A 16345-nucleotide genomic window follows, 5' to 3' on the forward strand; every position below is an offset into this window, starting at 1 on the left:
ATCAGATGGGCCAGGGTTTGAACCCTGGGTCTCCTGATTGTTAGCTGAGTGGTCCCTCATACAGGACACTGGTCCCCTTGGTGCCTACTGCTCATCTATGGGATGGATAAAATGGATCTTCAGGGTTTTATAAGCATCGTAGAGACAGAAGGATCAAGAAATTCTGACTTCTGAGTGGGGCAGCGGTGATGCACACCTTTGATCCCAGCACATGAGAGGGAGGCAGAGGCAAGCAGATCTCTGAGTTCAAGGCCAGCCTGATCCACAGAGTGAGTTCTAGGACAGCCAGGGCTACACAGAGAAACCTTGACTCAACCCCCCCACCCTAGAAGTTCTGACTTGGTCCTCACTCCAGACCGGGGCTGTAGACCTGAGCAAACCTGCCATCTGCAAGGGAACTCAGGCTCCCTGCTTGCTCTTAGGGTGGGGACACGCTTCCCCTGGGAGGATGGAGCAGACGACTCTGGGGATCTCAGCTCTGCCAGTGCCGGCATACCATGGTGCTGGAAAGTCTAACCCCCGGAGGACACGTGCTGACAGTTGTCTCTCTGTTCCCATAGGTCCTCAGATTTTGGGACAACCTACACCAAGCTTACTCTCCAGCCTGGCGTCACCACTGTCATTGACAACTTCTATATCTGCCCAGCCAACAAGAGAAAGGTACGTACATACCAGCCCAGGGTGGCCAAGCCTTGGGATCTGGCTCTCCACGGACCACTGTCTGGTTCTGCTTCGGGAGAGCGGTCTGGTGTGAGGCATTTGGCCCTCAGCTCCTGTGGCTTTGGCTCATTTTGATGAGTGCATTCGAAGCCATCAGCTGGGCCTCTGGAGGAGGGACTGCCTGCTTATCTGGGGCACATCCATCTTCTCCTGTCCGGGAGGCAACCTCCAGCAGACGGGCAGAAAGAGGAGTCAGCGGAGCTGGCGGCTGAATCAGCTCCATCTGGCTCAGAGTCCTGGCGGCAGCTCTGAGGCCCTTCTCTAGGGCGTCATCTCTCCAGGGCTGGCTTGGTTCCATGTCAGAGCGTTGCTCGCTGTCTCTTGGCTTCCGGTTCTCACTTCCTGTCTAGATGTAGAAGAGGGAAGACCATGGGAGACTCCTCCTGCAGCTGTGTGGCTGTATCTTGGCCCACCTAGAGACCCCAGCATCAAGTCAGCACCCTGGACTTAATCTAGAGAAGCAGTCCAAGGTCACAGGAGGGGACTCAGACAGAGCAGAGTTCAAATCCTGGTTCACTTCTTTGTGCTCTGGTGTCCCTGTAGGAAGATGGGATGTAGCCCACATCTCACACAGAGACTTGAGTGAGCCCTGCGTAGTGCTCCCTACAAGATCAGTACCCGGGTCCCAGAGGTACTTGGGTGTTGGCAAAAGAGAAATCCCGGCAGCTTGTTACTAAGCACAGGCCACACTGCTCACAGCTTGAAGGCCAGTGCTCACAAGATGAGACGGGGCAGAAATGGAGTTTACTGAAGGCCTTGCCTTGAGAAGACAGGGTGCTCGCATCTCCAGATTTCCATGTTGGGGGACTCATATGTTTGAGCCAGCTTTTTCAGGGAGGGGGAGAGAGGCATGAGGCAATGAGCATGAAGACTGCACACTGGGTGGTACCTTCACCCATCCAGTCTCCGTCATGCTGCCCCTACTCCCAGTGCCCCCCTCCACACATTCTGACCATACTTCATCATCAACCCTGGCCTCCTGGGGTGCTTGTGTGCTGTGTGTTAGAGGATGCACAGAACTAAGGAGTAAGGAGGTCACCAGATGTTTCAGATTCTAAAAATCTAAAGAAATGTCATTTAGAATGTAACCTATTAATCACGTAGCCATGGCCTTCTTTTGGTTTGTTTGATGCCAGACAAAAGGGAATGGTAAACAGCAATTCTGCCAAGGGCCAGCCCGAGAGGTGCATCCTACAGAGGGTGCAGAAGCACAGGATGGTCCTACTGTGGGAACGCACCGTGCACTCTGGTGGCTGTAGTGCCGGCCAAGGTTCAGGGGCTCAGAGAGACAGTGGAGCCTGACCTGAGCAGGCCCCACTGCAGGTCAGCCGTGTGGGAGGACAGGAGCCTGCAGAGCCCTTCCTGGACTGCAGCAGAACTCAGCTGCTGCTTTGGGGAAGATTTAGTGTCAATTGTTGTTTCTGTCCACAAGTTTTGCCTGCGTGTGTGTATGTGTACTGTGTGTATACCTGCTGCCCAGGAAGGCTGGAAGCTGACATCAGATCCTTTGGAACTGGAGTTACAGGTGGTTAGGAGCCGCCACATGAGTTCTTGGAACTGAACTCTGATCTGCAGGAGCAGCCAGTGCTCTTGACTCCAGGCTCCTCCGCTGCTCTTTAATGGGATGCCATCTTGCATGCTGGAGTTGTCTGATTTTGTGTCTTCCTCTCCTTGATTTCTGCTGCCGTGAAAGCTTCTTCCTGGACAGAATGGGAACAGAGGAGGGAGGGATACTGCAGACCAGGGAGCCCCAGACCAGGGGCTTTGGCAGGTGGAGAGGAGAAGGGTGGGTTGGTTTTAGCTTCTCCTGCCTCTTCCTAGAGCCCTCCCTCAGGCCTCACACAGACAATCACACTCCATCCACAGCCGTCCAAGCAGTGAGGCCTTGCGATCACATTTTCCAGGGGAGAAAACTGAGAGGAAAGGTGAGAGTTACCCCATCACATACCTCCTGGTGGGAGGCCTGGGTCTGAAACCACCTTCTCTGGAGTCTAAGCTAAGGAGGCAGGATGTTGTCCATGCTCAGAGCAGCTGTGAGGGCCTCTACCTACAGGGAACCCCGAGTGCATGGAAGGAGCAGGGAAGACCTTTGACCTCCCTGCCTGCCATGGGTCCTTCCTGCTGTCGCTGTGATGGTGTGTGTGTGTGTGACAGAAGTGACCTTTGAAAGTAGATGCTGAAGGCCAGACTCAGTGAACAGAGCCATGTTCCCATTGCTTAGAGCAACTCCCAAGTCATATGTGTCCAGCCATCCCCAAGCTGGAGCCCAGGATGATCAGGTGCCTACAGGCAGCCTACAGGCCGTGTCCATATATGGAAGGAGGGGCAGGGGCAGCTGAAGCAGTAAGAACCAAGAGAGACTCGGGTGCTGTGAGGGCAGGGAAGGATCCCCAGGGGGGTTGGGCAAGGAGCAGTGAGGTCAGGCCTAAGGTTCCTTCTTGGGCTGGGACCACACCCTTGACCGCTCTGAGCCTCAGTGACAGCCTGTACAATAGAAAGCTGCAATGGGTAATGGAATATGGGCTCAGTAGAGGGCTCTGGAAAGGACCTTCTTGCAGGCTGGTTCCCATTCAGTCCTGGCTTCTTCTACAGTCCTCTAAGATGGGAGATGGGGCAGCAAGGTGTTTGTAGTTTCAAAAGGACACAAAAATCAGCTCTGCTAGGGAGGTGTGGTTTGAAACCTTCCAGGTTTACTGGGCTCCCTGCATCCATGCCAACTCAGGCCAGTCCAGTTCAGTTCAGTTCCTTGTAGCCAGGGGCAGGAAAATGGCAGGTCTTTGACATATTCCAGGCTCAGTTTGCTGGCTGTTGGCTTGTGCCATCTGGCACATCCTGGTTCCACTCTGGACCTCATTTTCCCCATATGTGAGGAGCCTAAAGTGACGGCTGAACAAAGCCCCTATCAGTTCTGTTAGCTTGGCCTCTGCTGGCCTCCTCCCAGAAACCCCATGGGCAGAGCACCCACTGGAGAAGCAGTCCCAGCTTGGCTCTGTCTACACCTCAGCCATCTATGTCTTCTGCAGGAGGCAGCTGGGCCTCCATGCTCCTCCTCGTCAGGCTCCAGGCAGTCATAGATCCAGGCAAAGATCTGAGTGTACACTCGACTGAACCCTGTTGCTAGGGACAAAATGCTTTGCCCAGGCCAGATACGGGCTGAGGACCTACTGGGACCCCATCCTTTGCTGGGAAAGCTGCATGGATAGCTAGAATCTTCTAGAACCTTTGAGAGCCCAGTGGGGCCTGAGAACCTGGACCTCATGCAACATGTCTATAAGATGATTAAGAAGCCGGGCGGTGGTGGCGCACGCCTTTAATCCCAGCACTCGGGAGGCAGAGCCAGGCGGATCTTTGTGAGTTCGAGGCCAGCCTGGTCTACAGAGTGAGATCCAGGACAGGTGCAAAGCTACACAGAGAAACCCTGTCTCAAAAAACCAAATATATATATATATATATATATATGATTAAGAAAAGAACTAAAGTGAATGTCCCATTTGCTCCCTGTCCCTACATTGACTATGGTGTGGGGTGCTAAGGTCCTCTTTTGCAGGGCACCTGTGTGAGCTGCTCCCTGGTGTAGGGTAATGGATAGCTTTGCTGGAAAGTGGGACTACAATTAGGAGACCGTTTAGTAACAATTACAGACCGAACAGCTCTTTTTGGCTTCTTAAGAGACCACTTTGTGAACTGTCTTCAGAATGAGCTCTCTTTGATTTTGTCTTGCCGGCAGTATAATCAGAGTGTGGCCCCAGGCATGGCTTTCTGCCACCTCAGACATAACTCTGGCCTGTGACTTTCCCTTCCGAGCTGCTGTGGTTCCCACACTGGCTTTAGGTGGCAAATGCATTGTTGAATGGTCCCCAAGAGTGTTAGAGCATGGAGAGGTGTGAAGGTCTGGTCTGGAGGGGATGCCTAGTGAGAAACCGTTTTTAAGTATCGTGTTTTGCATTAAAAATTCATGCGGATTGCCATCTTATACAAGGCATCTATGTTGGACTGAATGCTAAAATCTCACACATACATTGTCACCAAGAAAACCCTTACTGAATGAATAGTCTAGGAAAACGCTGATTCCTGGGTCGCCCGTCCACCCCACTGAGGAGGCCCTTTCTGTGGCTTGCGGCCAGAGCCCATCAGTCTTTATTCACTCGCCCACCTCACTCCCCCTGAGGCTCATGAGAAGCCATCTGCCAGCCTTGCAAGGTTGGGGACATGTGGATCAAACCACAGCCCTGCATTCGGGAAGCTGTGTGCATCGCCAAGAGCCAGTACCTGCACGTTGTAGGGGGGCCAGTGGTGCCAGGGAAGGGAGTGTCCCCTAGGACTCCACTGCCCAGCAGGTTGCTGTGTGGTACCTTGCACACATGTGTCCTGGCAGACCCCCAGAGTGGGGGTTCCTGCAGGCTTAGGCTTTACAGGGGAGAGGGAGAAGCCCAGGTACGTCAAGAAACGTCCATGAGTCCACACAAGTGGGTCAAGAGCGCCTCGGCCCCAGTTGTCCAGCAAACTTCACCCCCATAGAACCCCAAACAGCAGGAGGAGACCTGTGCCAAGGTCCAGATCCAGAACTACACATTAGCCACTGACAGCTACCGGGGAATCTTAGTTCTGTGGATCTCCTGGGGTGATGTCACAAGGGATCCTCCAGCTCTGCTGATTGTCAGCTCTTCCACTGCCCTCAACCCCTGCCTGTGAATTCCTTTTGAACTCTGTGCTGTTCTTGCTGAACTGTGTGCATGGGCCTGCCTGCTGATGTTCCTGGCTCTCCCCACACTGCTGTCTTCTTTGCTAGTCTGCCTCGCTTCTCTACCGATCTTCCCCTAAGCTATGGTGAGTCTACAGTGCTGAGCTCCTCTCTGGCCTGGTTCCTGCTCCACCCCAGCATAAGCCTCCTCCCTGCCCAGCTCACAGAGGCTCTTGTGGTAATCCAGGTTCTCCTCTCCTCTCTTCTCCAGTATGGGCCAGAGCAGTGTGTAATCTAAGATCAGCTCAGGCTCCGTGGCTGTGGCAGTGCCGGCTTAATTCTGTGCTTGGAGAACACCCAAGGCAGCCCAGCCACTCCAGTCCAGTCAGAGCACAGCAGCCTGGTGGCTGTCTCTGACAGTGTGGAGGGTTTGAGGAGCCCAGATCTGATCTCAGGGCAGACTTAACTCAGGGATGCCCCAGCAGTAGGTGGGCCTTTTTTCCTTCCCACACTGAAGTACGCGCCTGGCTGTGCTGTCTGCTGCTCTGAGGTTGGTCCTTCTGAGGGTCCTACTATCTGCCCTGAGCCTAACATATGATCAAGAATGTAGCACAGGGAAAGAAGGCCTGAGAGATGGGAGAATAGGCTTTTCGAGGACTTGGATCCCAGGGTCTGTGTTTCTCAGCTCTCAGCTTCTGCTTGCAGGATATCGCATGCGAATCACGATATTATCTCTTCTCTGCATTTATTGTGTATCATAAATGATGATGTGTGGCTTCATAGTGCAGTGCCCAGTGCTGGCAGCTGAAATCCTCAGCACCATGGGCGCTGACAGGAGCTAGTGGCCCGTCTCCCGAGGCCGCTTTAAGGGTCTGAGTCAGTGCATGTAACTCAGAAGGAACCAAGCCCCCACTGTGCATCTTTTCAGGGTCTCAGCATGGCTGACACTGGACTGAAACTTCAGCCATCTTCTATATCTGTCCCCAGCAGAGCCACTGACTCCCTGTGGATCAGAGATGATCTGAGATGCCCATTTAACTCCGTGTTCATGTTTAGACTGGGCTTTGACAGACCTGGCACATGATAGTTGGATATTTTCATGATATAGAGGACAGCCCCTGCCGTGGCATACTTACACATAGCTTGACAGCCAGAACTCATACTCAGTATGCCTCACCATATACCAGGAGCATGAAAAGCCGTGTGTGTGTGTGTGTGTGTGTGTGTGTGTGTGTGTGTGTGTGTGTGTGTGTGTGTGTGTGTTGGAGGGACCTCAAGCACCATTCAAGTTGTGTGCTTCCTAAAGAGCAGGTGGGATTATTTTCTCTGGGAAATGGCTGTGTGGGTCTCAGAGAGCAACTGTCAGACCTCAGTGTTGCTGCACACCTGCAAATCCAAGTCGTTTTCAATGATGCTCTCTGCCAAGATGCCATGGGGGGAGCAGATCCCTGCCTCCGGGGCTCCCTGGCCAGCCTGCACAGGGCGCCTCCCCACCACCTTGTTCCTGTTCCTGATCCATGCATGGAGTCTCTGCCATCTCAGGGCTTGTCCATGCTCTCAGCTGCAGCATCATTCCCTGTTCCTCATCCATGCATGGAGTCTCCACTGTATGCAAGGCTTGTCCATGCTCTCAGCTGCAGCATTACCCCCTGTTCCTCATCCATGCATGGAGTCTCCACCATCTGCAGGGCTTATCGAAGCTCTCAGCTGCAGCATTCCCCATTCCACAAGTTGGATCGGAGGCCAGAGGCCACACTTTCAGAAACAGTGCCCTGGACTAGAGGAGTGATAGGGTGGCAGGGGTAAGGGAGCAGGAAGGGATGGCTTCTTCATGGGGCCTGGCATGGGGCCTGAGTGTGTGGCACATGGTGTACTGGCAGGATCTTCCCTGACTGTGTACAAGGGAAAAGCGTAGCCAGGCAACATGAGAGCAGACATGTCCTCTTTGGTCCCAGTGTTTTAACTGGAGTGTCCCAAGACACCGGCAGTGAGGCAGGGTCCCTGGATGCCACACTTGGGGGCCATTTTCTGTTCATGTGCTGGATGCCCCTACTCCTCCATACTGAAGGTGAGAAATTGCCTAGGCAGAGATGCAGCCTGGGAACTGCTATCAGGTCCTGAGACAGAAGTTAGAAAGGAAATGTAACAGAGAAAGGTGTAAAAAGTCCTTCACAGGGATGGCTTATAAGAGAAAGAGGTGGGAGCTGTCATGGATACCATAGTGGGAGAGGCCCAGAGAAGAGCCTTCAGAGACAGCCCCCCCCGAAAAAAATGGAATACCTGAGTTTTCTAAGTTTTGGGGGGCTGGTGGGAAGTTTTATACTGTGTGATTTAGTTGGGGCTAAGCCTGTATGACAAAGAAGCATAAAGGAGCCAGGTACTAGGTAGGCCCATTAATTACCAGCTGTAAAAACGACAGCACTGCGTGGCTTTTTAATTTTCTGTCTGAGAGAGAGAGATGCTGTAGGGAGGTTATGACCTGATTTCTTTAGTATGTGAGATCTGGCCTCTTAGCGCCCCTGGCGTCTTAAAGAAGCAGGTCCATGATCTGACAGGGCTTGGTCACGGCAGCCCCAGATGCAGACAAAGCCAGGCATCTCAATACTAAGAATGATAGTCAGCTCTGCATCCAGAAGACTGGGGTTCACAAAGCTTAGTGGGCTGATGAGGGTTGCCATCTGGGATCTGGAGTCCCCCCTTGCACATGGGCAATGCCCTTCTTCTACCACACCCCTCTTCCGGCCTATGGTGAATGGAAGCAGGCACTGTCAGATGATTGGATCTACTCTGGCATCACTCCTCATGCCGTGGGTCCAGGATTGTCCTAAGCATGGGGAGATTGGACCCCTTTCTACTATGGGATTGTGAACAGCAAGGACACAGAGAATGGAGGTCCCATTGTATAGTCAGAGTCTGAGGGTCTTTCTTGGAGGTCAGGCTCAAAAACAGACAATACCACAGACTCTGGAAGCTTCTGCATGAGAGAATGAAGAGATCTTGCAATTGATGTGGTTTTTATGGAAGTCCTTTGGTTGGAATATAGGGCTGGAGGGGCAACAAGAGCCAGGAAGAAGCATCTCTCTCTCTCTCTCTCTCTCTCTCTCTCTCTCTCTCTCTCTCTCTCTCTCTCTCTCTCTCCCTCCATCCATCCATCCATCCATCCATCCATCCATCTATCTATCTATCTATCTATCTATCTATCTATCTATCTATCTATCTATCTATCTATCTGTATCTATCTATCTATCATCCATCTATCCATTCATCCATTCATCCATTCTTCCATTTATCCATCCACTCACTCAGCCAGTGTCCATCCTATCACCAATGATGCTGCCTCTGATCCCTGTGAGTCTGACCTTGGTGGACAGGGACATGACTAAGAGGGCCCTGGTTCAGGTGATGCCCTCTCAAAGAGGGAGTGCCAATCCCTGAAGTGAGGTACCTTTGGGGAGGTACCTTGAAGGCCCCAGAATGGAACTGGTAGTGTCTGGGAGATGGGAGAAAGAGCTATGTGTACTTGCTTCTGGGCCTGTTTTCTGGGTGGGCTCCCTGGGGGTACCAGCCTGGGACAAGCCTCTTCAGCTCTTTCTCTGTTGGATCCTGAGTTCTGTCCAGCTCTAGCACCAAGAAGGAAGCAGGGGCCCCAGTGTGGCTCCCCTGCCAGAGAGAGCAGGACTAGCATGGATCTGAACACTCCAGCTCTCTAAAAACTGGGGCCCCTGGATCATCCCTGTTAACCTCTCTGGACTTGCTTCCTGAGAAGATTCATGCTTGCAGAGCTTTTTTCTTCCAGAATGGTGGGGAGGCTGGTGAGAGAAGCCAGAGCACATGACCCTGGCAAGGGTTCCATCAATCTTTCCTGCCAAATGGCAAGGCCCAGTATCCCCCCTGTAGCCAGTCAACTCTCCTGTCCTAGGGAACGCTGACTCAGTGGGACCTGCCTGTATACAAAGCTTCTGTTTCAGAAACAGTGAACCCCTTGCAACACCAGCCTAATGCATAGGGAATTAATTATTCTCTCTGAAAGCCATTAGAATACCACTGGAGAGAAGCCAAGAGCCTGGGCTTCTTAGAGATACCTCCAGGGCCTTTCACCTTGGGAGCTGATCCAAGACAGATGAGACTCAATTCCACCTTCTCTGAAGATACATAGACCCTCATACCCCAAAGAGAGGATGACCAGAGTGAAATGGAATAGAAAAGGCCCTGGGTCTCAGGGCAGCCACCCATGCTACAGTATACCCTCTCCTTTCTCCAATACTCCAGGGCCAGGAGGACCTACTGTGTGAGGGGAGCTCAGGTCAGCACAGTGGCTCTTTACTTGTATGTCTGTTTCTCAGGACTACAGGGAGTACTGAGGCTCCAGGAGGACCCAGGAATGGCAGAAGCCACACACAGGCAAAGCAGCATCCTCAAGATGCTGTCAGGCTTGTAGGAGATTGATGGCTGCCTAAGGTCCCTGGCCAGCAAGGGTTGAGAACTGAGTGGATTTGTATTCACGTGCTCTGGAGCCTGAACCCTTCCTTCTCCATAGTCTCAGATGATAGATACTCAGTTTGCACTGTACGCCTGGGATGCCCTGTGTTTGGAACCCGGCCACTTTCACACCACCCATGTATCCTGAAGGCCTTGTGACACTGTCATCAGGGACAGACCTCTGTTAGCTGGAGCTGCCACTGAGTACCATAGACTCACTGACTTAAACAGCAAAGCCTATTTCTTCATGTCCCAAAGGCTGCACGTCCGAGATCCCAGGCCAGCATGGATAGGTTCTGGGGACAGCCCTCTTGAGGTTGCAGGCTCCATCTTCTGTGTCCTCACATAGGAAAGGGGATGTCCAGCTTTAGGCCTCTTCTCATAAGGAAGGGCCCTGGTCCCTTTTATGGTGGCTGCACTCCCATGTCCAGAGCCTTGCAAAGGCTCACTCTCCAGATGCCATCCCCTGGGGCATCCAGCATGTTACAGAGCCAGGGAAGAGCATGCTTTTAGTGCACTGAAGCTTGCTAGGTTCTCTCTCTCTCTTTCTCAGTGGTGGCTTAGACATGCTCAGAACTTGGCCTTGGTCACCAATCTGACAGAAGGCAGAGCAGTCTTGAGTAGGGTTCTGGCATCTCTCTTTGTCCTGACATTTCTCCAGGGTCTGGGTGTCACTCCAAATACCCAAAGAGGGGGTCTGAGCCCAGGGTGGCTCACTGGTCCTTAGATGGGTGTCCTACCTCCTAACCCCTCTTCATTTTAATACTACACATCTGTGTAATGGGAGTCCCTGCTGTCTTGGCATCCAGTAAGTAAACAGCTCTGTCCTTTTGGGAAAAGAGGAAACAATGGGTTTACTTCCCTTGAGCCTAAAGGCAGCTGAGAGGAACTACGTGTGCAAGGTGACCACACCACACAGCCTGGAAGGCCAGCAGCTTTATCCTGTACAGCCACGATTAGGGCATCTTTCCTGCCTGGCCTCAGTGAAGAGGAAGAGCATGTGGATGATCTTCATTTCCAGGGCTGATCCCCATTCCCACAGCTCATCCTTGCTCCCATGCTAATCCTCATTCTCATGGGTGATCTCCATACCTATGGCTGATCCCCATTCTCTATTCTGATCTTTGCTCCCATGGCCTATCCCTCCACTGATGCTCATTCCCATGTTGGTCCCTGTCCCCTGTACTGATCCCCAATTCCCATGCTGATCCCTGTTCCCTCTGCTGATCCTCATTTTCATGGCTAATACCTAATCCCATGAAACTCTGCTCAGCTTCTGTTAAACAAGAAACGGGACTCCAGGACACATCATCTGATAAGCTGTGTTTGCGGCAGCCTCAATTTCATCCTTTTTCCATGTCTATAGAAAACAGTAGCAAATAATGTTTTTATCCCTTGTGTGTTGAGGCCTCTTATGAAGCTTAAAGGATTTCTACTTGGTAAAAATAGCTAAAATTTGCAAATGGGCTCTACATTGGGCATCCTCAGGCAGGTGAGAACATCCTGGGTAGTTGGGGGAGGGGCTCCAGCCTCTGCTTCTGTCTGCTTTCCCAGTCCCTGAATCCCAAGGCTGCTAAGCCAAATCTGACCCTTGCCTGTCTGTCAAAGATGGTCTTCTCCAGGCCTTTGTTACACGGATGACACCACATCCACACAAGGGTACGGGGTCCATGGTTCCCAGCCCCCCACATCCTGCCCCCATGACTTCAGCAGCCTCCTCTGGGTTAGCCTGGCACTCCCTCCGTTTGCAGATCCCAGCCCTGCCTGGAACGCTCCTCATCCCTGCCACATGCTTGGAACTCTTGGTCTGGCTTTGAGGTCCATGTTTTCCAGCCTGGGCCTTCTCACCTTCCCACCTCAGCCTGTGGGGCTGCCAGTTGTGCCCACGGCCGACTGGCTGCAAAAGTGAGCCCACTAACAGGGCCTTTGCTCAGGCCTCACTTCCCTCCCTCCGCTCTCTAAGGTCCACCTATCTTCCCTAACACCAGATAAGCTCAGGACTCCACCATGGACCCTCTGCCCTTCCCTGTGCACAGCCTGGCATCAAAGGTGTGCCTGCATGGTCCTCTGAAGCTGTCCTCCACACCGAGGGGAAACACCCACAGCAGGAGCTCCGTCTCTTTGCCATTTCCGCTAGCGCCCAGCCCTGTGCCTGAAGGATGCCTTGAGTGAGTGACTGTGTGCCATGAACAAACTGACTTCAAAATATCCCTGGTGAAGTCGAATGTGAGAACGCAGCACCCACTTGTGGCTGTTTATTTCCGGCCGGTGTCTGGACTTCCACTCTGGGTACCGTTCGTGCCCTGCCTCCTCCATCCAGAACGTAACAACTGTCACATTCTTTTCATAAACAAAGGGAATTCCTTCCCTACAGGTAATCCATGATCAGAATTGCTGGTTAAAAGATGGGACAGTGTCACCAGATAAGTGGCAAGCAGGCACTCAGCGGCCATGTATCTGTTGCCACATGGGGAAATGTGTTGTCCACATCTCCACAGTTCTTGTCTGTCAGTCTCATGGGGGCCATAGGATAAGGGGAGGAGATAAAGCCAGAGTTGATGCTATCTGACCACCTTTCTTGTCTATTAGCCATGTACCTGGGCTGGCTCTAGGAGTCTCCTGGGCGTCCCAGTCTCTGTGTGCTGTGGATGGATGACACAGGCCACTAGGGAGCTGTGCTGTTTTTATGTACTATGGAGACTAAGGGATGTCCCTCCCCCGAAAGATGTACACATCTGATCCCCAGGGCCTCAGATTTTCACCTTATATACTGACCCAGAACAAGTTGAGGAGCCTAAGACAAGGACACCACCTCCCCTGGATTGTCTAAGAGTCCAATGTCACCACAAGTTCCTTAGGGGAGGGGGGCAGGCATGGGTGTAGAGACTGGAGATGCTGTGTTGTGGCTCTGAAGATGGAGGAAGGATGTGCAGCCAAGAAGAGCTGGTACCTCTAGAAATAAGACAAAACAGAGGCTGACTCTCCACGCTCATTGCCATCTCCAGAGCAGGTCAGGGGGTCACCAGTGGGGTAAGGAAACGCCACAGCATTCCCAATTCTGTAGAGCCAAGCCACAGCCCTTCAGAGGTCTCCTCTGGAGAAGGGGGGAACAAAGGGAGACGTTGGTGGGAAACTCTTATGGGAAAGGACCTGTTGCCCTACCAAATCACCATAGCCCCAGTAGCTTAAGACATCGTGGGTTCATTGCCCTACATGTCTGAAGAATGAAGTTCCAAGTGTGTTTTCTGAGTTAAGAGCCAGGACCAGCAGGGGCCATGGCTGCTGAAGGCTGGAGCCACCTGCTCCCTACCTGCCAAGGGGCTGTGAACCAGCTGCACCTCCGCTTTCGGGTAGGCCTTCTGTTTAGACCATCTCCTTTCTAAGGTGGGGCTATGGAGGCTTGCCCTTGTCTTTCCTAGCCAGGGCGTGTCTAGGGAGGACCTCTGTTCTCCTAGAAGTTTCCGTGGTACTTTGATTGTGTGCTCCCCTCCAGGGTAGAATATGGTAGATCTGCTGAACAGAACGTGACTAAGACAAGCAAGGTGACTTTGCTGCTGCCGCTTGGTGTCACAGCGCACGGGCCTCCCAACTCTTCCAGAGGAGTCTTGTCTTATTTGTCAGCTGGGACTCCCTGAGGCTTTTCTTCCAGTTTGGTCCAGTGGACATCTACATTGTTGTTGTGATAGTAGACATATTGGGCCCAGCCAAAGGTCCTGATACTGAAAAAATATCACAGCCCAGCAGGAAGATAGAGGGCAGGACAGGCAGTCTTCATGTAGCTTTGTGCCTGAGTGCTGGATAGAGGGCCACTCAGAGCTGACACGTGCAGAGGAGCCTTGACCCAGTGACAAAGAGCTGGCTGTAGTGAAAATGGTCCTGGGTATGCTCGCTCGCTGTCTCACTGCAGAGCTGGGTCTGCTCAACCAAAAGGAACTTAGTGTTGGATGCTCACAACTGCCTCACCTCAGGGCCTTTGCACCTGAACAGTAACAGTCTGTTAGCCCAGATTCCCATCACATGGTCTTCTGGGACTCTAAATAATTGATTGACACCTACTGGGCCAGGCCTATCCATGAAAGGAGACTGGTTCACAAAAGATTGGGTATATGAATAAATTATAATACACAGATAATACCACCATGTAATTACTGGGGTATAAGAGAGCAGTTACACGGTTAATTATGCCTCGTCGCTGTGCTGCCGGCTCTGTACATTGTGGAGTCTGTAATGGCTACAGGCACAGAAAAACTGCTCTCCACGTGGGTCATAAATAGGAACTCAAGGACACGGCTGCAGCATGAATTCTAATCGTCACGTAATTAGAGAACAATTAAATAGCTATTTGTCCCATATAAATTAGCCATTAGCCGTCCTCTGTGTCCTGCTGTACTTTTAATAAGGTGTGGTGTCTCCCTTACTGACAGGAAAGTAAATACCCTGAGCTGAGGGGGAGACCCACTGGAGACAGGGTGGGTGAATCCCTGGGGCTCCTGGCCAGGGGTCTCTGGGGTTTCTGGCACTGATGGGCTAGTTTTCTGACTCTGGCCTAGAAGATAAATGTCATAGGATGGTGTGTCTGTTTTCCAGACACTGGCACATTTAGTGAGCCAAATGGTGATGCTACCTGCCCTGTGACCCTGTTACTATCAGGCTCTTGGGAAGGATCCTGGTTTCTCTTATATATCTGTGCCAGCCATTGCTCCCCAGCTCCCTGACTTCATACACACACACACACACACACACACACACACACACACACACACACACACACACACACACACCAGCTGTGAAGGCAGAGCACCCACCAGATAACTGCAGGAAACAAAGACAGACCTAAAGGAGTAGAGCCCTCCTGCTCCCTCCACTCCCTATATGAAGAAGGGGCCTGGGGCATCCTGTGTACCTTAGAGGCTCCACAGTGAGACCCAGCAGAGGCCTCTCCCTCTGGTGCACCCACTCCAAGGCAGTCAGAAGGTTTGCCTCAGACACACCTGCCAGCCTCTCTCTCTGAGCCCAAAGGCCATGCTCATACCATCTCGATGGCACAAATTGGGGTCTGGCGGGAGCAGAGGCAGAAAGAGGGATGGGGTGGGAATGGGATAGAGATAAAAAAAAAAAACAGCTGAGGGGAGGAGGTAGGGGTGAGAGCCGGGGGCTCAGGAGCCTTCCTACAACCAGGAAAAGTTGAAAGACCACACTTAGTGCGGATTTGTGGGAGCAGGATGTGTGGGGAAAACTAAACAGGTGAGGTGTGGAGGATGAGCTGAGGGAGCTTTGGATGGATCTCTTGGGGACAGGATGAGAGTAAGGATGCAGGTACTGGAGAGAAAGGTGGCCAAGCACCAGCCTCGGAGCCCCTGCATCTCTGGGTAGTTGTTGGATGTGGTCTATGGGGAGGGGATCGAGAGACAATGTCATTGCTGGGTTGCTCTCAGTGTTCTGATTTTTTTCTTTAATTATGAGGTACAAATAACTTGTCATTTTCTCAAAAAATAAAAAAGACATAGTTATCTATCAAAGACAGAAATATATTTTCAGTATTGAACTTCAAAATCATAAAATGTTTTTCAAAGCTAGCAGACACAGAAAGGCCTGAGCTCATGATTTTATACCCAACTGAACTGTCCTTGTACGTTAGACTAAAGCCATCTATAGATAGCAGATTATTATAAATTAATTGCCCAGGGATGGTTTTTAAGGGACATTATCTTGGGAATATTTGTTGCAGAGGGACAGATGAGGCTCCATGTGGGGACAAGGGACAAGTGGATCCCACATGCAGCTGAATGGATGGGAAACTGATATCTTTGCCAAAATATTCTCCTGGGAAGGAAAATCCCAGAATGTATCAATGAGGATATAATGTTGGGGTGTGAAAAAGGACAGAGACAGATGGAGGAGCGGATGTCAGAAAGGGCCACTTTGCTCCGAATATTAGACCCTGGGAAAATCATACCTTTGTATAAGTTTAAATAGCCTTGCTATATACAGTCGGAGTGTTTGTCGTCCATGTAAGTGAAAAAGGAAAGAGGCCCATGGGAGAGGACACAAGCCGCAGGGCAGTGTTGACAGTCAGAACATGTGTAAACTCAGTGACATGAGACAGGGGATCAAATGACCAGGAGGCTGCACTATAGGTGCAGGTATTGGCCTTGGCTTTGCATCCTGTGGGGGAGGGCCGGGAGAGTGGACGGAGTGAGGGGGGAGAGACAGCATCTACTTCAGATCCTTCCCAGGGGTACACTCCGGAGGCTGGAGGTTGTCTACTGTGGACCTGGTAGGCCTACAAGGTAGGGAAGCCGTTTGTCAACTGGTGGATGACCTTGTGATTTCAGTGCAGAGCCTATGATTAGGACCCCACAGTGTCATCTCCATGGTGAGCCCCCTTGGCTCTACCTCAGCTTCTACCCCAGGCAAGAACACTTTCCCATGAGCTGGTTCCGGTGCTAGCTAATCCACTGTTAA

General features: G+C 51.9%; 1 protein-coding gene across 5 annotated transcripts in view; it reads left to right on the top strand.

The window, feature by feature from the left end:
• Sorcs2 (sortilin related VPS10 domain containing receptor 2) overlaps window positions 1-16345 on the top strand; it is a 385723-nt gene that overhangs the window by 232660 nt on the left and 136718 nt on the right. For all 5 annotated transcript variants that reach the window (XM_016004035.3, XM_006985589.4, XM_076545711.1 and 2 more), the window contains exon 3: window positions 561-660. In XM_016004035.3, the coding sequence (XP_015859521.1) occupies window positions 561-660 (100 nt within the window). The remainder of the gene's footprint in view (window positions 1-560; window positions 661-16345) is intronic.

The sequence above is a fragment of the Peromyscus maniculatus genome, chromosome 10 (assembly GCF_049852395.1).
Source record: "Peromyscus maniculatus bairdii isolate BWxNUB_F1_BW_parent chromosome 10, HU_Pman_BW_mat_3.1, whole genome shotgun sequence".
NCBI classification, from domain to species: Eukaryota; Metazoa; Chordata; class Mammalia; order Rodentia; family Cricetidae; genus Peromyscus; species Peromyscus maniculatus.